The sequence below is a fragment of the Vulpes lagopus genome, chromosome 12 (assembly GCF_018345385.1).
Source record: "Vulpes lagopus strain Blue_001 chromosome 12, ASM1834538v1, whole genome shotgun sequence".
Lineage (NCBI taxonomy): Eukaryota > Metazoa > Chordata > Mammalia > Carnivora > Canidae > Vulpes > Vulpes lagopus.
Window position 1 is genome coordinate 9,427,139 of NC_054835.1, and position 22,896 is coordinate 9,450,034.

Consider the following 22,896-nt stretch of genomic DNA (forward strand, 5'->3'; position numbering starts at 1 on the left):
CGTAGTGCTGTGGGTGGAAGGGGAGTGGTGCTGTAGTGCTGTAGGTGGGAGGTAGCACTGTAGTACTGCAGGTGGAAGGGAGATTGCAGTGTAGTACAGCAGATGGAAGAGGGATAGCGCTGTAGTTCTGCAGGTGGAAGGGAGATAGCGCTGTAGTACTGCAGGTGGAAGGGGGATAGCGCTGTAGTTCTGCAGGTGGAAGGGGGATAGCGCTGTAGTTCTGCAGGTGGAAGGGGGATAGCGCTGTAGTTCTGCAGGTGGAAGGGAGATAGCGCTGTAGTACTGCAGGTGGAAGGGGGATAGCGCTGTAGTTCTGCAGGTGGAAGGAGGATAGCAGTGTAGTAGTGTAGGTGGAAGGGGGATATCCAATACTGTAGTACTGCAGGTGGAAGGGAGATTGTACTGTAGTTTAGGTGGAAGGGAAGGTTCTTCCAGAAGTAACATTTGAGCTGAGTTGTAAATGATAACAGGGAGTAGAAATCTAAATGGAAGATTGTTCGAGGCTGGAATCAAGGGCAAAGGCCCTGCTCTTGGTCACTGGTGGAACTGGAAGCCAGCCAGGCAGCTGGAGCAGAGTAACTATGAGAGAGGGTGGTAGAAGTTGAAGGCAGAGGTGGGCAAAGGCTACTGCGTTAAGCTGACTTGAAGCTAGAAGGATCCTTGTATTCCAATCCTGCTGTTGCAGCTGTGCCCTGAAGAAACTTGGCTCATGATTCAAAGTAAAGCTTTTAAGTGGAGGCTAGTATATAAACTACTCAAACTAATTTTAGACTCATTGAATAGTGGACATAACCATATTGGCAACTAGCTTTTTCACTGAATCCTACGACTAGCCCATGTGGGTATTGTAGGATTATCTTTATGAGGTGTTACCAGCCTCATGCTGTGGATGAGAAAACTAGGTCTTACTGTCATTTGTCCAAGGGGACTTATGTGGCCCAGGCAAGATTCAAACCTGTGCTCTCTCCACTACTCCACTAACCTGCCCCTCCCTATGATAAGGAAAGATGTTGGGGTTCGGAGCCCTCAGCCAAGAAAGAATTCTTAAGTTGTCTTTGGTGCAAAAAGGTGGTTTTATTAAAGCATGGGAAGTGGACCTCTGTGCAGAGAGAGCTGTACTCCTCACGGGAAGTGATTCATTATATACTTTCAAGTTGGGAGGGATTAGGGAGAGCCTAAGTCTCTAAGGAATTTTGGAATAAAAGTGTCCAGGACCTTGAGAGGGCTAGTTATTGTTAGGAAAAGGTCATTTATTACCGTCTAATAAAACCCGAGTCACCAGACCCTTCAGATGTATTTGGGTGGGTCATATGCTTGGAGGATGGTTGCTAACATGTATCTTGGGGGGTAGAGATAAAGAATGCTTCCAAGGGAATTTTTATACATTAGACTCATAGGATCCTGGGAGTCAGGCTAAGTTTGCCTGTTGCCCTTAGCAAAGTATTAACATCGAGGCAGCTGAGTTCCTAGAGGAATGTCACTCTGCATGTTTCAAGGACTTGCCAATGGGCTGTAGGTAGTAAGGACATTTAATTTTTCTTTCGCTTTGGTCTCCCACATTGCCTATACCTACCACCTGACTTCCTCTGTGTGAACTGCCATGCGGTTTTGATTAAAAGTGCACACCCTGAATTTCTGTGAAAGTCTTGAAGTAAAATAGGCTGGAGAAATCATAAGTACATACCATATCACACACCACCATTGCCACCACCACCACCGAGCAGCTGCTCCGGGTCTTGGATGAGCGACTGGAAGTCAGCATGATCTGCCCTGGAAATGCAGTGCTCATGTTGTCCACTGTTGGTCTATAAGAACTTGAAGTGCAAGTTTGCTGCTGATGCAGCTTGCTCTTGGTAAACCCTCTTACCCAGAGCGTTGTGGGTATTTGCGAATTTAATGAAGATGGTGAGGGATGAACGAACCCACAAAAGGCCGGAACTACAAGGCAGAATAGAGATCATCCAGGCCAGTAGTTCCAAAAGCACTGTGCCAACTTGGCACACAGACATCAGACACTACTTTTGTATCATATTAAGATCCATGGACATGGGGGATCCCTGGGTGGCGCAGTGGTTTGGCGCCTGCCTTTGGCCCAGGGCGCGATCCTGGAGACCCGGGATCGAATCCCACGTCGGGCTCTTGGTGCATGGAGCCTGCTTCTCCCTCTGACTGTGTCTCTGCCTCAATCTCTCTCTCTCTCTCTGTATGACTATCATAAATAAATAAATAAATAAATAATAAAAAAAAGATCCATGGACATGATAATGACATCGTAGTACTGTCAGAATGTCCCTGTTCTTGGCAGATTCATGCTCAAGTATTTAGGGTCAAATATGATGCTGTCAGCAGATATTTTCAAGATGATTCTGCAAGGTGTGTTGTGCATGGTGAATTTAGGTGAAATCTATATGGGTTTTCACTGTACTCATTTTTTTTGTACTCATTTTTTTAAACTATTCTGTAGTTTTGAAACTTCAAAATTTAAAAAAAAGTCCAAAGGGAAGATTTTTTTTTAAAAAAAAATGCAGATTCCCAGATCCACTTCCAGATATTCGAAATCAGTGAATCTGTATTTTTCTATTTCCCTCCATTCTGTTGCACGAAGTTGGGTACCACTGATCATAGACAATTCTAGACTCTCCTCCTCACCCATTTCGCGGGAGAAAAAACTGAGGACGAAAGAGGATGACAGAGTCAAGATAACCCAAGTGGATTAGCGGTAACATTAGGCCTGGAACACAGATTTCTATTTCATCAGGACAAATTTAGCGCTCCATCTGGGTGTGTGCGTGTGGCGAGGGGAGAAGAGTGGGAAGGGGCCAAGAGTGGAGGGGAGTGGGTCGAGGGAGGTATCGCCTGGGAAGTCAGGTGTAAATGGCCTTCTAGAGCCTCCTTGCTTTTCACACAACCAAGTGGTAATTCTTGTGTGTTTTTTGTTTTTTGTTTTTTGTTTTTTTCATATCCGTTGAAGAAAGCTCAAGCAGTTCCCCTTTGGTGGCCACCAGTAGTTTCAGGAAAGAAAACCCGGTCGCTCGGCTCCGGCGCCGTTGGCGTCCCGTCGCCATGGAGACAGACCGTTCCATTCTTCCTCGAGGGGTGGTCTTGATTTTCTGTCCGTGCCCAGTGTGCCGAGCGGTGCTCACAAGTTGTTCTGAGGAACCAGAGGGGTTTATTTCGGGCGCTAGGGCTCCTTGCGGGGAGCGGGTGACGCGAGGCGGGTGCACGCCCCTCCGAAGGGGGCCGGGCGTCTGGGGCCCCCACGCGCCGAGTGGTGCGGCCCGAGGGGACTGGCTGGGGGGCCTTCGGAGCTCTGCGCCCGCCGGCCAGCAGGGAAGCGGGGAAGATCCCGCCACCCCCGGGCCGTCCCGCAGCCGCAGAATGCCAGAGGCCCAAAGCTCCCGCCAGGACCCCCGGCGATGGAAGAAGCAGCCGGTGCGCCGCACGGTCAGCCACATCTGCCCGCCCCCGCGGCGGCCCCTGACCGTGGCGGACATCCGACCTGGCATGGAGAACGAGAGGCTGGGGGTCGTGCGGGATTCCATGTTTCAGAACCCGCTGATCGTCAAGGTGAGCCGCCCCCACGCCCGCCACCCGCCCGGCGCTCGCCCCCTCCTGGGCACCCGCGGGCCCGGGGCTTCCACGGCCGGCTGAGCGCACTGTGGGAAGCACCCCCCCCCGCCCCCCCCGGCCGCTCCGCTCTAGACAGACCTGGACCCCCGAGCCGTCCGGGGTCGCGTAGCCGCTCTGCGCCTCAGTGTCCTAATCTTCCAAGTGGGATGCTAAAGGCGCTCGTTAAAGGGACTGACTGGGAAGGTTGAATAGAGACCCCTGGCGCGGGGCCTGGCACGCAGGGAGCGCGCAGGGTCGGCTGCTGCTGTTCACCCCGGAGTCTGCCGGGGAGCCCCAGGGTGACCGGCAGGCAACACGCACCCAGACTATGCCCTTGCTCGCCAGCTGCCAGCCCTCTCGGGGTGCAGCCGCCTCCCCCCTTTCCCCTGCACGCCGGGGCGGCTTCCTAAGCGAGCGTTCTGAATCCCTCCTGGAAGCGTCGCTTGACAAGTTAATTTCCATCCAATCACACTCTGACCCAGAATTACAGCCCTAAGAGAAAAGAGCTGGAAACTCTGCCTTTGGGACTTCGCCGACACCAACGAGGGAGGGGGCTGCGATTTCTTAACCAGATCGCCTCCCCTTTTATTGCACGCACCCTCACTTCAGAGGTTTCGGGACTGGTGATCGCCCAATGCTGGAGTAGCATCGCCGCGCCTTTCCGGGAGCCACAGGAAAAAGTCGCGTTGAGGTTTGGCCCTCGGGGAGCTGGTCGGGAGCAAGATCCTCTTGTGCCGCTGGAGGGCGGTGTGCTTTCAAAAATGCGCGCGGGTCCCGGGTGCCAGAAGCAGAAGGCACAGGTGTAACCCTGGATTCAGTAACAATGTACCTGAACGCGCCAGGAGCTCGATTGGAGCCCAAAGGTTTTTGTTGTTTTGTGTTTTGTTTTTGTTTTTTGGTACAGGGAACCTGGGGTTTCTTTTTATTCTTATTTTATTTAAATTGAGTTAATTAACATACAACGTATTACTGGTTTCAGAGGTAGAGGTCAGTGATTGATCAGTCTTCTAGGGATGATCGCATCACCCAGTTACCCCATCCTTCCAGAACCTGGGCTTTCCTAACATCCTGCTATAATTAGCTGAGTTCACTGGCTCCTAAGAAAACATTGACTCTTTCCTCTTGCCTTCCCCAAACTTTGTTCCAGGGCCACCCTCCAGGGGACAGCTAGCTTATCATGCTAGCACCCTTCCGTCTAATATGCTGCCTTTCTTAGCACCCTCCCCCCAAGTGGAAAAGAGTCCTTTATTTATATCTAGGTGGGAAGAGCCACTCTCAGCAGACAGATGGGACAGATGGGGCTCACCTTTCTGGGATGGAGGGGAGAACCAAGTCCTTCACCTCTCATCAGCTGCTTTAGTGTTGTCATTGCTTTCATGCAGGCAGGTATTAGTAGGCCAACTCCATTCTGCTTACATATAAAATAAACCGCATGGGGCATCTGGGTGGCTCAGTGGTTGAGCGTCTGCCTTCAGCTCAGGGTGTGATCCTGGGGTCCTGGAATTGAGTCCTGTATCGGGCTCCCTGCAGGGAGCCTGCTTCTCCCTCTGCCTGTGTCTCTGCCTCTCTCTGTGTGTCTCTCATGAATAAACAAATAAAATTTTTAAAAATAAAATAAAATGAACAGCATTATAGAGTTATTAGTATTCTTCATGGTGAATTAGTAGTGTGAGATGCCCACCCCAAACTATATATGGTTGACCTTTGAAGGATGTGGATTTTGATCTTATGCCAGCCCATTTATATGCAGGTTAAAAAATACAGTACAATACTGTAAATGTTTTTTCTCTTCTTTGATTTTCTTAATAACATTTTCTTTTCTCTTTACTTTTTTGTAAGAATACAGTATACAGTACATATGACATACCGAATATGTGTTAACCAACTATTGGCTGTTAAGACTTCTGCTCAACGGTAGGCTGTTAGTGGTTAAGTTTTGGGGGAGTCAAGAGTTATAGATGTGAGGTGCCTGATTCACTCAGTCAGAAGAGCATGCGACACTTGATCTTGGGGTGGCTAGTTCAAGCCCCACGTTGGGATTAGAGCTTCCTTAAAAAAAGTTATAGTGGAGTTTGAAGTGCTTGGGAATCAGCACCCCTAATCCTTGTCCAAGGGTCAACTGTATATACATATACACATACATACCGATAGGTATATGCATATGTATATGCACACATATATTACACATATATGTACATTTTATGTGTATGTGTACACACATATACACACAGGCATATATGTATATTATATATATAATACACATGTGAGAGTAAAACTCTCCCTCCCCTCCTTCTTTTCCTTTTGCTCACCCTGTATATCAAGAAAGGCAATATTTGGCCTCTGGATGGCACTAGCTGAACAGCTTCCAGATAGAATTCAATGCCTTGATTCCTGAACCTGCACTTCAGGGTTAGAAAATATGCAGGAGATGACTGACCCACAGCTGGGGGTTCTGTCTTCAAGGCAGGAGAGGAAGAGCAGGACCATCCTGGCGGGTGGCCACTGAGCCTGAGCAGCAGGAGGCTACTTCCAGGAGCACTCTGGTGATTGTGCCTTGCTCTTTTCAGGTCAGGGACAGCTAGCCTGTCCTTATTGTCCTCCCTCCAGTTCCTGATGGGCTGTAAGCTCCTTTCTGTAGCAGTCAAGATTATGTCCACATTTCAATATTTACAACTGCTATAAGATTTTCCACCAAAACCTGTCCTAATTAACAGTTGCAGAAACATTGAGAGCAATAAGGAACCTTGACTGTTACCTTTTCCAGACCCTCCTTACAAATGGATACATGGAGGTCGTCTGTGGTGAGCCCTTTGCACAAGGCTGTGGCAGAGCTTGGGTTAGAAGCTATGTTCACTTGGCTCCCAGCCCAGCATTATTCTCCCACTCCAAACAGCTTCCTATATTTAAATGAAATTTAAATTGTGAAAATGCTTTGGGATTTTCAGCTTTAAAGCAAAGGAGATTTGAAAGCATTCAAGATTGTGGACCCTTTAAAAACTGTTTTTGTAATACGTTGCTGGGATTCTGTTGTGTCTTCACTGTGGCACACCAAGGCACAAGGCCAAGTTTCCAGAACCCCATGTGAGTGTGTGCCTTCTTGTGTGTGCGGAGTTGGGAGTGCCCTCTCCTGAGGGTGTCTTTAAGAGGATGAGGATGAAATATATTTTGGTCTTGTCTGAATCTGAATCCGAAGGTTGCATCTATATTGAAAAATATACCACCTTTGAAATAGTCATTTATCCCACCGTATTGGGGGGAGGGGTTGTTGCTCATATTGTTTTCTCCAGTGAATAGGATCAGGATTTGTTTAATTTAAAATGCAGACACACTGCCTGAACAAACCCAACACTGCTATTTCACACCCATGGAATTTACCAGGATGTATACACATCAGTTATTCAAGAACATGTCTGCAAGATGCCACGGCAACCAAGTGAAAAGTGAAAAACTCAGACATCCAAGCAGGTACTTTATCTACAAATGCTCAACAACTACTTGCTTCATTTAAAATCAAGCCCACTGGTTATTAGTGGGACTGATTGAATCAACTGGGTGTTTTATGTGGCCGCAAAAAAAGAGGTAAATATTTTCCATTAGAAAAGGCTTCTACCCTCTTGTATAAAGTGATGTGCAGTTAGCCAGTTTGCCTTCAAATGTGACTCTCCGGGAAGAATAAAATTAAATAGAGAAAGAACCAAGCTTCTTTCGGCTTGATTCCCATTCCCCCAGAATCCTGTGACTCAACATAGGATCCTGCTACAGTAGCCTTCAAGGCTCCTTCACAGAAGCTGTCAGGGTGCACCCTGCCTGCCATCGGAACTCAGGTGATATCTTGTCAATACAATTATAGGGGAGAGACTGCTTGGTTTGCTCCACTGACAGCCTCGAATCTTCTGTCGCCCTGGAGAGGCAGGCAATGTACAGGGGTGGAATTTATTGAATCGAGCACCCTTAGAAAGTGCAAATGATCATGGCACCCGATTTTTTCATAATTTATCATGGACTTTGTTTTTCTGTGGGGGTTTATGTCACAAATAAGAAGTGCATGCATTTGTAAAATAGAGTCATAAAATCACATCATTTGAGGCTGGAAGGAGGCTTACAGATATCTAGTCCATTTTTTTTCTTTCTTTCTTTTTTCTTTTCTTTTTTTACTTTTTTTTTTTTTGAGGATATTAAGGCCCAGAGAGAAAGACACTCTTTCAAGGTGCCCTCTGACCTGGTCACAGAGGTGGGATGAGACTTGTGTCTCCTGACTTCCAGCCCTGTGCCCTTCTGGCCACATTACATAGCCAATTAATAAATTAATGACAACCCAGATTGGTTACTTCTATATGGCAGGCAGTCAAAATAATGTTCACCAATGAATCTGACTCCAATATAATTTTTCCTCAACGCTCCTTCCAATGTGAGCTCTACTAACTTCCCAGGATTTGTTGGCAGCCAAGAAGTGTTTATTGAAAGTTTACTAAGGGCCCAGTACCATCCTAATCTCTTTTGGGGTAGGGAGGGCATAGAAACAAGTTCAGAACTCAGCCCTTGCCCTCTTCTCCCCCACAGAAGTCACAAGGAGTTAAGTTTTTAGCGAGGAGATGGAGCGTATATGTATATATTGCTTAGCACAGCACCTGCCTTTAAAGCAAGCTCTCAGGAAATTAGCCTTTATTGTTGCACACAAACACACACAGGCACACACATGCATAATAGGATAAGCAATGTCATGGGTCACTCTTGGCAAGTTTCAAGTGCACCACACCAGCTAAAGGGTCCAGCTTTAGGGGGAAGAAGTCGTGAACAGGACTCGGGGGGCTTTATGAAGAAACAGACTTGAAATTGGACCTTAAAGTGTGGAGAGTTAGGTTCTGATCAGGAGCAGACCAGGAAAAATTCAGCCATCTGGAGCCAAATGATTTCACCCTCCTTAGATCCTAAGTGTTCAAAGGTTTCCACCCCAAATGGAGTCCTGATTTTTCAAGACTAGGTGCTGCTGCTGAGATCATTATCATTATCATCACGAGGAAGCATTTATTTAGAGCCAGTGTGTTCAAATTGGATGCTCTACAAAATTAGGCAACCACACCATGCCTACTAATGGTTTAACATCTCTAATAAATATTGATGCTGGTGAACATAAATGCATAGAGACAAACGCAAAGAAGGCAGGCAGACAAACACACGGTTGTACAAATATCCCAGCGTGGGTCAGTATTTTTATTACGTTTGAGTAAAATCTGAAAATGTTAATTCTGCTTTATCTGTTGAAGAGAATATACCTCTCTAATGGTTCAAATCTTTTTACATTCAATTACGATGTAACAGGAGAAAATAAAACGTTAGGAGAGGGATGAAAGACTGAACTGCCCATCCTAATGGCTCCTCTCGGCTGGCCAATACATAGGGTTCATTTCTCCAGGGAAAGCCATGGGGTTCTCTCTCTCTTGGTCCTTTGTACTTTATTCTTTTTTTTTTTTTAAGTCAAAGCTTACCCCTTCCAAGTGCCCAGTAACACCATTTGGTGAGCAGAGGCTGAAGCAGTGACCCAATCTCTCTGCTCAGGCTTCAGCTTTTCAGAAAGCCAAGTTGCTCCCTTGTAGGCTTCTTACCACCCTCTGGGGTGGCTGTCCCACTGGAGGAGCCCACCTTCCTCCATCCTTCTGGAGAAGGGGTGCTTTGGCTCTGAGACATTAAGGAAAATCAATCCTTGGTGTGGTGGGAACTCAGCCACCTTCTGATAATGTGGCTCTCCAAACACTGCAGCATGGTGGGAAGGCCATTCCCTCAGGAAGAGTTCTGAGTCCATGGTGAACAAGTCAGCAGTCGCTTCTAGCACCTTCCAGAATCTTCCAGGTTCAAGTGCTATTCATTGTATAATTCAGGCTGCTTTCTCCTTTATTTGAAAGACAAAGTGTTCTTGATTTACAACTGGCCCTGTGGACAAAATTTCAAATCCCTGTTTTCTATTGCAGTGGTTTTCAAGCTGTTTAGTGGTCACCAGAAGCATTGGAGTTCCCATTAAATGTCTGGGTCTCACTCTTCTTAAGAAAATGCATCTTTAATTGTTGAAAAAGTGTAATGAAAAGGAAACTCAGTTAAAAGTGTTCTAGATGGAATGCTAACACTGAGGAACACCAACTCATTAGCTATTGAGTTGACTAGTTTGGGGGTGTCAGTTCTGTGTTTGTGCTGGAGCCACAGTGAACATGTCATAGACAGGGAGGATTGTAACTACGTACAGATCTTTCTGGACTCTCAGGCTGGGTGAATCTGTTCTCATGGGACGTTGTGCATAGCCATGGCCCCAGGAGCTGGGCTCTTTCAAACTCAGACCCATTGCTCCTGCTTCACAGCCTTCTGGCTGGTCGGGCAAAAACAAGTGAACACACAGTCTCAATCATGTTGCATTTTGCTTGGTTTTAGTGTATATTGTAAATAATGATGTATGTTTCTTGTCTGACTTTTGTATTTGTAAAAAGAAAAAAAAAAGAAATGAGAGCATTTGTTGGCATTGGTAACAATTCAACTCTCCATGAAATTGCTCCTTGACTCTCTTTTCAAGCTCCTGAGTCAGTAGGACTGTGTTTTTTGTTTTAAGATATTATTTATTTATTTGAGAGAGAGAGAGAAAGAGCATGAGCAGGGGCAGCAGCAGAGGCAGAGGGAGAAGCAGACTTCCCGCTGAGCAGGGACCCCAATGTGGGACTTGATCCCAGGACCCCAGGATCATGACTTGACCCGAAGGCAGACGCTCAACCACTGAGCCACCCAGGTGCCTTCAATGAGGACTGTTAAAACAATTCCAGGCTGTAGCTATTGTCCTACAACCACACACACACACACACACACACACACACACACACTCCTAACCAGGCAGACATAAAGCTGTAGCCACCTCCTGGACAGAAAGGCCAGCAATCGCAGATGGCAGCCTTTGGATCCAGGCAGATGAAAGGGTGAGCTTTGTCTCAGTCTTTTTCTTGGTAACGTGTCTTACCTTTGAGCTTCAGTTTCCTGTCTGCAAAGTGGGTGATCGTAACTGGCACCTGGGCATGGGGGGCTCATGAGGATTCAGTAGGATGACATGGGTATGCTGCCCCCAGAGTGGATGCTTTTTTTCCTTTTCCATTATTCCAATTCCAAATATTTGTGTTCCTCCAAACAACCTTCATGTTCTCATCCATCGACTCTAAGTATATGTTGTAAATCTGAACTTATAAAATAAATTTATAACGAGGCAAATCTGTGCAAGTGCAGCTTTGTCCCTCCCTTCATGCTCCTGTTGAAAGAAAGTGTCACCCACTGATGGTAACCACACTTGCTGTGGTGAGAATTTCGTAGTGTTTATAATTGTCAAATCACTATGTTGTACACCCGAAACCAATATGATATTGTACGTCAACTCTGCTTCATTAAAAGAAAAATACCGTTATCCGCCTCATCTCAAGTTTTGTGCAACCATGTGCCCTGGAGCTGATGAGTTCATCCTGGCTGAATGTGAATGGCTCGGTTTGTAGCTCTTTTGAGGGTCCTTGGGCAAGTGACCTCACTTCTGAGCCTCAGTTGCCTCATCTATAAAGTATGGGTGCTGATACCTACCTTGCCCTTGTCAAGGATGCAACAAAGACTGATTTAAATGAGACACTGTCTTATGGAATGCACAATGACCTTATGGAATGAACCAGGGCTTCTCAACTGAGGGAGGTGCTTTTGCTCCCCAAGGAACACCTGGTCATGTCTGGAGGCGTTCTTGGTTATCACCACTGGGTTGGAGGGGCTATTGGCATTAGGTGGGCAAAAGCAAGAAATGCCGCCCCTCAATGTTCTCTAATGCACCTCCAGCCCCCGCAGCAGGGAATTAATCTGATCCCAAATGTCAACATTGCTGAGGCTGAGGAACCCTGAATCAGAGAGGAACCACATGTAGCATTCATGGCTAACTTCCTTATGGTCCAGGGGCTCTTGAAACTCAAAACAAACACTGTAGAAGTGAAACTGTTCTGTTTTAATTGCTTCTCTCTCCCTTGTTTGGCTTAGTTTCCCCTCTCACATATTTTATGGCAATTTTATTGATTGATTGATAGGGTGGAGGGGTGGGGACAGAGAGAGAGGAAGAGAAAGAGAATCTTAAGCATTGAGCCTGACATGGGGTTCCATCTCACAACCTTGAGATCATGATCTGAGCTAAAATCAAGAGTCTGATGCTCAACTGACTGAGCCACTCAGGTGCCCCATTTTATGGCAATTTTAAATCTATCCCCTCTTTCTCTCAGTTATAGCTTTCAAAAGTTTGCTGGCTTTTATCTGAGGCTTGTCTATCTTCAGCCTCACCCATGTTGTTTAAAAAAGTAAAAAGTGTTTCCAACAATTCATGCAGTGTGGCTCATTAAGTCATCAGATAAACACTATTGGTGCAGAGGCTGGTTTGTTGAGTAACCGTGGACCACCACACAAGCTTTGTTGCCCTGGCGCACCACCTTCCAAGGGTTCGGTTTGGTTTGGTTTTTCTCAGCATAAACTCATCTAGGATCTTAAACAGAATTGATCTGGTACATCAGAAATTAAGCTCTTGGTGGGCCAGAGCCCCATCATAGCAGGGCCCTTATACTGTCATTATGGCACTAAGGACAGTATCTCAGGAAAGCAAATAAATGTACTTTATAAAGAAAACAGCTGTGTTTTTCCACCCAATAATTTAAAGGCACATCAGCTTTCGGTCAAGAAACTGACTTATGTGGGTCAATGAGCAGAAAGGTCAATGTGCGGAGCACATGGGTGGCAGGGACAGCAGCCGGCCAAAACCACTGTAGAAAACACATAATGAGCCCAAAAGAGGGATTTTTGATCTTCTATGTGAACCACACAATACATATTTGGGAGACCAATGAACCCAGAAGCATACAAGATAAATTTCTTTGCGTGGATCAAAATCTATTGTATGTGCCCAGAGAAATCAAAGTGGAGATTCAGAAAGTTTTGGATTCTAGGGCCCAGCATTAGTGCAAGGCCATAGCTTGGCCAGGTGGCCCACCATCACCTCAAAGCTGCGTCACAGTACCAGAGAAAAAATGCTAGTGAGTTCAGACTCCACAGTCCCCCCATGGCAGTGGGGCCGCCCAATGAGACATTGAGAGAGGTGATATATATATAAATATAGATTTATTGGGTTTTTTTTAGATTTTATTGTTAAGTAATCTCTACACCCAACATGGGGCTTGATCCCACAACCCCGAGATCAAGAGTCACATGCCACGCCACACCAGCTGAGCCAGCCAGGTGCCCAAAGAAAGGTGATCTTTAGGCTATAACATTTCAGTTGAGGGAATTAGAAAAGTTTCTGGCAGCCTTGTCGAGCAATGTTACTGGACAGTAGTGAATTTGTATTGCCCCATTCAAGTGCCATCGTAATGTACCCATTATGTAGAATTGCATTCATTTCCTCCCTCTGTCCTCCAGTAGGTCTTTTAGGACAGAGAGGTTAGCTTGCTTATTTATTGGTTGATTGGTTGGTTTATTTGTTTCTTTTTTAGTGTGTATTGGAGACTGTTAACAGGCCCATCAATCACTGAGCGAATATTTAGTAAGTCCCTACTGTGTGCAAGGCACTGGTGGAAACATAAGAGGTTTAAAGATTCATTTCCAAGAAGTATATGGTCTGGTGAGGGGAGAACCAGACTTTGCACACCACAACCAATAATAAAAGTTACTATAGGGATCCCTGGGTGGTGCAGCGGTTTAGTGCCTGCCTTTGGCCCAGGGCGCGATCCTGGAGACCTGGGATCAAATCCCACATCGGGCTCCCGGTGCATGGAGCCTGCTTCTCCCTCTGCCTATGTCTCTGCCTCTCTCTCTCTCTCTCTGTGACTATCATAAATTAAAAAAAAAAAATTAAAAAAATAAATAAATAAAAGTTACTATAAAGGTGAAGGAGAGGAGAGGAGAGGCAAGAGGAGTCATATTTCAGAGCTTGTGCACTTGGGCTGGGGCTCTGGGCCAGACTGGGTACCAGTGGGTGCGGGGAGAGGAGGGGGCACCAGGGGCAGGGGTGGCTGGCCTGAGCAAAGGCACAGAGTCTGAAATGGACGAGGTTCTTCATGAAGAACGAACGACTGTATGAGCCTGTGTTCACTATAAGGAAAAGAGCAGCAGATATATTCATTCACTCACTGCTTGAATTAAGAGATACTTCTGAGCACCTACATACAGCAGGCCCAGAGCTAGGCACCCAGGATATGGGGGTAAACTGACCTGGAGATAGGCTTTGCCTTCAAAGAACTTATAATCTAGTATGCAGAAACACCCAGAAAAGCAGCTAAGTGGGACTGATACAGTGACTGCCATCCTCCTGACAGACTCCTTGCTTAGTGCTGAGGGCAGCACCCTGGGTGGGGGTGGGGTGGAACACCTCCCAGGCCAAAAGGCTTGAGCAGCTTGTGCTGAATTGTAACATAAAGATTGGTAAGTGTGTATAGGGAGCTGGGGACGGGTGAGAGGTGTATCCAGGTTTTATATGGCCTGTAGCTTATATCATTTTGAGATCCCTCTTAAAAAAAAAAAGGGATGCCTGGGTGGCTTAGTGTTTGGGTGTCTGCCTTTGGCCCAGGGTGTGATCCCCCTCAGGGATCCAGGATTGAGTCCTGCATCGGGTTCCTTGCAGGGAGCCTGTTTCTCCCTCAGCCTGTGTCTCTGCCTCTCTCTCTCTCTCTCTCTCTCTCTGTCTCTCATGAATAAGAGAGACAATAAATAAATTTATTCATGAGAGACAGAGAGGCAGAGGGAGAAGCAGATGCCCCACTGAGCAGGGAGATGGGTGTGGGGCTTGATCCCAGGACCCCAGGATCACGAACTGAGCTGAAGACAGATGCCTAACCGACTGAGCCACCCAGGCTCCTTGAGATCCCTCTTTAAGGAACAGATAAATCATGTTGGAAATTAAATCCAAGGGCTTGGATGGGGCCATGTGCAAGGAAGCAACTTTGACTGGGGAAGAGCCAGCTTTCTAGGAAAAGGTGTGGAATGTTGAAAGGGGCCTGGGGGAGGAATGCCCGGATGAGCAGACCCGAGGGTCCTCAGTTCTAGTTACCTGTCATTCATTCACTCCATAAGCATTGTGTCAGGCACACCAGGCCCCAGGACCACGGTGATGAGCTCTCAGCCTACTACACAACTCTTGTTGACTCTGAAACCTTGGGAGAAACAGCTTCCCCTTACACACCTGAGTGGCTGAGAATTACCCTAACCAACCTTTCATTTGGTTATTCCACTATTTGCAAAATGCTTATGAAGGGGCCAGTAGGTGCAAGTCCAGGGCTGGGCTTTGAGGGCAGCTGGGCCGAAGGGAGGGCCTCAGTTTCCACCTGTAGGCAGCTTGCAAGACCCTGCTGAAGACAAACAATAAGGCACTGTCCCTTACCTATGGAGAAGCAACCCAGAGGAGGACTGGCCACTAAAAGGTGTCAACCAGGAGTCTAGGGGAGGTCTACCTGGAGGAAGTGACATTTTAGCCCAACCTTCTGAGCTGAGTAGAGGTGGTCAGTTAAGAGGTGCTGGGGCAGAGTGTGCAGGTGGGCCATTGGTGGAGACTGTTCAGGGCAAAATAAGAGGTTTTGTACCTCGATGGCAAGGAGGAAGTTGGAACCCTGGAGGCTGCAGTGAAGCGTCAGGGGAGTAGTGCTGAAGGGGGGTTGGCAGGGAGTGAGACTGGATCTGGCCAGGCCTCCAGTTGGCCAAACTAAGTAGGATAAACAGGGAAGAGCACAGAGGGCTGTGAGAAAGGCCCAGAAGTCAACAACGGGGGGCCGCAGAGCCAGCGCCTCCCTCCCTGCACTCATGGGGACACAGGCCAAAGAGAGAGGGGAGCCCCCACTGGGAGTGCTGTGCTGTGCTGTGTGTGGTTTGACTGGAGGGACATTGGGGCGCCCTCCGCTGCCAGAAGCTGCTGGAATGGACATATCATCCTGTCCCCTACCAGGCCTCACGTTTGGAGCACAGCCATGGGTAGGGGTAGCGACTGTGATTTGTTTACTTTTTGCAAATTAAACCAGCCCCCTGGCCTGCCAGGCTCCTGAATCTCCACAGCCCTTTGAGGGAACCTGCTGGAGTGCTACCCAGGGTCCCTCAGGGCCAAGTGCTGGGCTTTGCAGCTGCCTCCGAAAACTTTGTGAACTGTCACTGAAGATTTTGCTTGCTCTGTAGGCACCCAGTGGGCATAAATTCGGAGGTTTGAGCAAATCTTTCAAAAACTCCCCTTCTAGGAGAAAAGCACCTGTCTGGTATTTCTGAAAGCTCCGTCTTTTCTCAGGCAGCTGCTCGCTTCTTCCCAAAGATCATCCCTGAATCTCCTGGCTGGATGCTCGGGCCTGACTTCTCCAGAATGGGAACAGGAGGAGGCTAAGGCCTGGGCTCTGGGTTCCCAGGAAGCTCCCGGCTGCAGCCCAATTTGGCCAGCAGCGACCCCCCCACATGGTGCCAGCTGATACCAGCTGTCCTCTGCAGAGCCCATTGTGTATGGGGCATTATCTCCTTAAAGTCTCTGCAACAGTCCTAAGGAACAGGATTGGTGGCATTCCATTTTACAGATGGGGAAGCTGAGGCTTAAGGAGGTCACACATCTTTGCCCACGGTCATCCAGCCAATGAGAGGAGGAGCTCAGTTTCAAACCTGGGCTGTGACTCCATGGTCCGTGGTCATAACCATTGCACAGCTCAGGAGAGCTTGGTGACCATCCATACCACCATTTGTTGACTACCTACCAACTGCCAGCCTCTTCCATACAGGATCTCAACTCTGCAAGGTCATGGACCTTTGGAGAATGACTGAGGTCACATGAAGGGTCAGTGGCAGAGTAGGGGCTGTCACTGTGGCATGTGCAAGTCCACTGCTTGTCATGGTCTTTACATGTTGTGCCACACTCCCATTTCCCTGGAGACTCCTTTGTCCCGGTGGAGGAAGAATCCAGTTCATCTTTGCCATCAAATCTACATCGATCAGAAGGGTCAACATCACCTGGAGGTGTGCTTTCTGTTCTCGAGGAGCTTGTAGCCTAGTTGGGCACCTGCACACACACCTGGAAGTGGCTGCATGAGGCTGAAATCAGGAGGGTCAGGGTAGTGAGGGCAGGGAGTGGCTGTTAACAGGAGGCTGTTAACAGAGTTGGTTAGTAAGAGGGTCCCTGGCCTGGAGGGGCCGCAGGACTGGGTAGCACTCAGCTTGCCATGTGGAGATGAGGGAAGGTAATTTGAGATGCAGAAATGGCCAGACAAGTGAGAAATGGGATACCCCAGAACTTGGGTGTGTTTGGAGGACAAGTCTGGAGTGAGCCTAATGTGAAGAAGGCAGGGCAGCAGGAGGGATGTGGCGCCAGATTGGGATGGTGTCAGGGGCCTGCACTTTGGGTGAACAAATTGTTTCAAGAAGAGACAAGCCAGAAGGGGGTCACACACGTGACGAATGGATACCTGGTTTCCCGAGAAGTCTGGAGTTTAGGCTGTCATACCTGTGCACATCTACCTGCTTGCCGGGGAAGCCTGCATGCTTGGGGGACAACTGGCCTCTGGGCTGACCAGACTGGCTTTCCCCTTTCAAAGGGAAGGCGCCCCCTCCTCCTCTCCGGCCCATCACCCCGTCCCCTCCCCGCCTCCCTAATCAGCGAGAGCAAATTGTTATCAGATTAGTGCCAGCAATGAAAAGCACAGTCCCTCTCACCCTCCCAGTTAGTTAGCATTTAGATAGACTGTGACAGGGGCCCACACAATAGGCATCAAAGCCCTCTAGGGCGGCGGGAGGGATTAATTTCTTTAACCAACAGGCCTGATCTGGCCTAACTCATTACCTTGCCTTGTCAGTGTGGATGTTAGATTCGATTGAAGATTATACCATTTAGGCCTGTCTCTTGTTTTCTGCTGAAACTGGGGGTGGGGGTGGGTGGGTGGGTGGGTATTGAGTTGCACACGCTCGCATCGCCCGCATCAATACTCAGCGGCCTGAGGTTCTAATTCTGCTTCATTTAAACTTCATCAACTTTTCCAATCAAGTGGAAGGATCCGAAATAGGCTCTGTGAGCAGAAAGGCCCGCTTCCCTTTGTCAGATAATTTATTCTGTTTTCTCTTCCCTCCCAGACTTGCTCTCTTTCTCTCTCCAGCCTCGCTCCCCTCTCTCCCCCTCCTCACCCCGGTGCTGAAAATGAGATTACAGTATTTAAATGACTATGATAATCAATCTAGGGACCCGGAGCTGAGATTGAGGTTAATTATTCTTAACAGAACAAAGAAGCCAGATGCCTTTGGGGACTCGGAGGTGCAATCTGGGTTTCTTGCTTGTGTTTTTTTCCCCCTGAAATTGCAGTTTTAGGAGTCTTTTCTTGTTCCTAACTAGGCACCAAGTGTGATTCTTAGCGGCGGCAGCCCCTAAGAGAGCAGAAATGTAATTTTGAGCTGATACACAGCTAACGGCCTTCAATCAACAATTTTAATAGGAAAAAAAAAAGTCACTTATATGGTATGAGTACAGATCTAATGAAAGGGTGATCATTTACCTTATTTATTTTTAAACACACTAGGAATAATTTCCCACTGCGTTAGAACTAGTAATTACAGCCGCACAGTGCACCCGTAAACTTTTGAATGAAGAGCCTTGTCACTCAGGCGGTCTTCTCCCTGGCAGCTTTTGCCGCTATAAAAGTTGAAATTTTGTCATGTTTTGGCTAATTGGAAACAGGGTCATTATAGCATTGAAACTCTACATGAAAGTGACTTGTTCAATTGTTACCTGAAGCATTCACAAGCTGGCCAGTCATCGCGCCGGTGCCTACCCCCAACCTCAGCTTCTAAAACAGAGAGAATCAAAATATGTATATTTCTTTGTCTCCCTCTGCTATCTTGTCAGAGCTGTTTTACATGCTGCCACCCAATGTTATCTTTTATTTGTGTCAGGAGAAAGGATTTGACAAGTTCAGTATACAATGTTCATTTGGCAAGGCAAATTTTTCATACCAATTTTGAGTAGGAAATGAAACTATCTTTCAACGGAATGAGCAACATCATTTTTGGACAGACTTATTATGAGAGAGAGGATTGCAGAACTTTATTTCCTCGCATGATCCTGAAAAGTCTAATCCATTTTTTAGAAAGTAGGATTTGGTTTCCACACGCAACCCTAGTTGGGGGAAATAAGAAAGGCCCGTAATGTCTTCAAAGAGGGATGCCTACTATTATATTCCCCTCCCTGCTCCCTACAAGTTATTAATAGGCTAGAATAAATTGTTACTCTTCTATATTATAATGACTTTGTTTCAGGCCCTTTAAACTGCGGGGGAGTCTCTGACAGTTCTCTGCATTTGCAAAGCAAAATATTTAATAACCACCGTCGTATGAAGGAGCAGCAAAGACCATAAGCAACCCGATTTGTGAGGAGTGACCCCCCCCCCCACCTCCCTATCCTCTTTCCATCACTGTTTACCTAAAAAGAAGACTCTCTCACCCTCTGTGCTACCAAATTCATTTGGGGCAGTGGTTTATGGTGACATTTTTCTTTCTTAAAGCAAATATTGACTCACCATGGGGAAATTAAAACTCCATTAGGCATTGCTACATTGTACAGCGGGCTGCATTACAACAGCCAAGCTACTATTAATTGGTTTCTTCCTCAGGAATAATTCAGGGAGGGCCGAAGCAAAGGGGAAAGGGAAGATGGATCGAAGCCATAATTTCTTAAAATGACACCATCTAGATCAGCCAAGGTGATCATTACGTGGTTATTAATCTAAATATAAAGAAGATGCCGCCTAATAACATAATGAATTTATCAATGCAAAAAGCCTGTGGTCGGGTTATTTCCAGGCTGGGCAGAATGTATTTCAAGCCACACGTGGGCCAACCTTGGCCAGGTTTGGGCAGCTCAGGACTGCCTTCCCCAGAGCACGAGCAGCCCTGATTCTTCTTTTTCGGTGTAAGATATTTTTCTTTCCCCTTCCAGCCTGTTCACTGCTTCCCTCCCAATGCGAATGCTCTGCTTTTCTGCAGCACCCCAGTCCCTCTCTTGCCACTAGCTCTTTTTGGGCTGCCCAGCCCAAATCCACCAGCCTCATCATGACTTCTCTGATCCCTCTCGGGTCTATGTTTGCCCTCCACCTGAGTTGGCTAGGGCTGCTGTAACAACCACAACGTGGGCAGCTTAAAATCAGTTTATTGTCTCCCAGCCATGGGAGCTTGGAAGTCTGAGATCAGGGTGTTGACAGGGCTGGTTCCTTCTAGGGGCTGAAAGACAAGGATCTACTGCGGACCACCCTCTCTGGCTTGTATTTGGCCGTCTCCATATTCACAGGCATACTCCCTGTGTGGGTGTTTATGTCCATATTTCACCTTTTATAAGGATCTCAGTCATACTGCAGTGAGGGGTCCACTCTTCTCCACTAAGACCTCATCTATTTTTTAAAAAAATTTTTATTTATTTATGATAGCCACAGAGAGAGAGAGAGAGAGAGAGAGAGAGAGGCAGAGACACAGGCAGAGGAAGAAGCAGGCTCCATGCACCGGGAGCCCGACATGGGATTCGATCCTGGGTCTTCAGGATCACACCCTGGGCCAAAGGCAGGCGCCAAACCGCTGCGCCACCCAGGGATCCCTAAGACCTCATCTAAATGAATTATCTTCAAAATGACCCTATGGGCAAATCAGGTCATATGTTGAGGTACTAGGGGTTAGGACTTTGGCCGGTGACTGGTTTAGGCTTGGGTCCTGGTCCTTGGTCCATGAGTTGTGGTAAGGATGATGGGGCTATCAGTAGAGTGGCATCCTTTGTGTTGGATTTGAGGCTGCCGTCCTGATGAGGGCTGTGGATATGGCAAATATTTAGAGCTCTGTTGTCCCTCCCCATGTGGTGTGGACCACTCATAGGATAAGCAGTCACATACATTCCTGTGCCATTTATGGTACTTTTGCCTTGTTGGTATTTAATGCTTAAGCATAACTAATTTGGGTCACTAACCAAGTATACAATACTCCTGGAGGGCAGATTCCACAACATGCTTCTTTTTATCTTCCGCAGAGCTATTTATCCAACCATCCATTCATCCATCCATCCAACCACCTATCCATCCATGCATTGATCCATCTTGTGTTTTAGTCAACAAATAGCTTAGTATTCACTGAATTTCCAATATACGTGCCTGGCACTGGGCTAGACAATAGAGAAAGATTGATGAACGAAATTTGACTTGATCATTACTCTGTAGAGCTTTACAGTCTAATCAGGCAGATAAGCATTAATCAAAACATCATGCATAAATGTGAGATTTCAAGCATGGTAAGAGCCAAGGGGGAGAAGCTTCTGGTACATCTGATTGGGAGGCTTCAAGTGGGTGCAGGCCAGGGAAGTCTACTTGGATAAAGTAAAGACTGAGCTGAGAATTGAATTAACCAGGGGAGGAATGTGTGTGTATATGAGATAGGGTTTGGGGTGTGGTGAAGGCAAAGGACAAGGGCATTCTAGCCACTTAGGAGAGTATGTGTAAAGAGTCTGTGGTAGAGAAAGTATGGGGATTCAAGGCACTGAAAGAAGGCCAGAATGGCTGGGATGTGGGGGTAGGAGAGAATGGTGGATCATGCAGGCCCTTAGTGGAGGTTAGTTAAGGAGTTTGCTGTGTAGCCCAAAGAAATGGAAGCCAGTGAAGGCCTTTAAGAAAGGGTTAGGACCGACAGTAGAGGGAAACAATCAGATTGGCATTGGAAAGGCCCTCTGGCCAGAGCATAGATTGGAGTGCCTAGGGTGGCCACGGGGAGATCGATTAGGGGGCTTACAAAGTAATGTAGGAAGGAGAGAGGCTGACCCAAACTGATTGCTCCAAAAGCATCTCAGTCCCTGACTGTTACCCCAGAGCCACTCCTCTTTTCTGTGTGTTTGATCTGGACCTTGTATTTTCCTGAAAACTCCCTGGTTCCATGGAAATCATTTCCCACACATAGTTCTGGTGGTGATCTCCTCTGGTTTTGCTTTTCTGTATGTCTGGTCCTATCTGATCTGGATCATTTGGAAGTTTCTCAAAAATTTAGGTTTTTAATGGAGCTCTTTCTTGTTTTTCTACACTATATTGGATTTTTTCCTTTTGAAAAATACTTTCTTTGTCCTTTCATGGTATTTTAGAGGGTGGGAAGGTAGACATGGGTGCTCAGTTCACCATTTTGAGCCAATATCCTCATTTCTCCTTCCTAAGATTTTGAAAGCATTACATCTCATGATGTGCTATTGGGAGCATTCCAAATCATAGCCTAAGGATAGTTATGTTTATCTTTTTTTTTTTTTAAGATTTTATTCACTTATTCATGAGAGACAGAGAGAGAGAGAGAAGTGGAGAGACAGAGGCAGAGGGAGAGGGAGAAACAGACTCCACGTAGGGAGCCCCATGCGGGACTCGATCCGGAGTCCCCAGGATCAGGCCCTGGGCTGAAAGTGGCGCTAAACCACTGAGCCACCCGGGCTGCCCCTATCTTTTTTTTTTTTTTTTTTTTTTAAAGATTTGTTTATTTATTTATTTATTCATGAGAGACAGAGAGAGAAAGAGGCAGAGACACAGGCAGAGGGAGAAGCAGACTCTATGCAGGGAGCCCGATGCAGGACTTGATCCCGGGACTCTGGATCAAGCCCCAAGCCAAAGGCAGACACTCAACTGCTGAGCCACCCAGGTGTCCTGAGTTATGTTTATCCTTTTAAAAAGTTTTAGAAGGTACCTTAGAATCTATCTGTAAGTTAAACATCACAAAGTATGTTTCCATTTTTCCCAAATGACCAGAGCTATGAACTAGAAAACCACTTTCTTGAGATTTGAAGAAAAACCCTTCTGTCCTAATTGTTCTACCAGACTGCTAAGATACTAGAAAATCTCAACAGACTCTCTCCTCTTATTTGAGGCATCTGGGAATTCAGTGAATATGTCTAGAGGAGGCGGCATATTAAGCCATTTTATTATCCAGTAACAGAACACTTGTTCCTCCTCTGGTCACGGCGAGTAAGCTCCTCTCAGACCAACCCTCCCAGAGGTAACATCTATAAACTCTGGGTCAGACTTAAAAAACAAACAAAAACTCAATTACCTGAAGATTCTGGAAAGGCAACAAACATAGGTGAATAGAGAAGTCAGATGAGGATGTCGACGCACGGAAGAAGAGAAAAACAGGCAATTGTTCTCTCATTTGGAAAATGACTTTTAGGGCAGCCCTGATGGCTCAGTGGTTTAGCACTGCCTTCGGCCCAGGGCATGATCCTGGAGATCCAGGATTGAGTCCAGCGTCAGGATCCCT

At 46.9% G+C, this 22,896-nt stretch overlaps 1 protein-coding gene across 1 annotated transcript in view; it reads left to right on the plus strand.

The window, feature by feature from the left end:
• Nucleotides 1-3,378: 3,378 nt before the first annotated feature.
• The window catches only part of CFAP77 (cilia and flagella associated protein 77), a 133,114-nt gene continuing 113,596 nt past the window's right edge, over nucleotides 3,379-22,896 (plus strand). Inside the window, exon 1 of the mRNA XM_041726762.1 lies at nucleotides 3,379-3,567. Coding sequence (XP_041582696.1) covers nucleotides 3,379-3,567 — 189 coding nt within the window. The remainder of the gene's footprint in view (nucleotides 3,568-22,896) is intronic.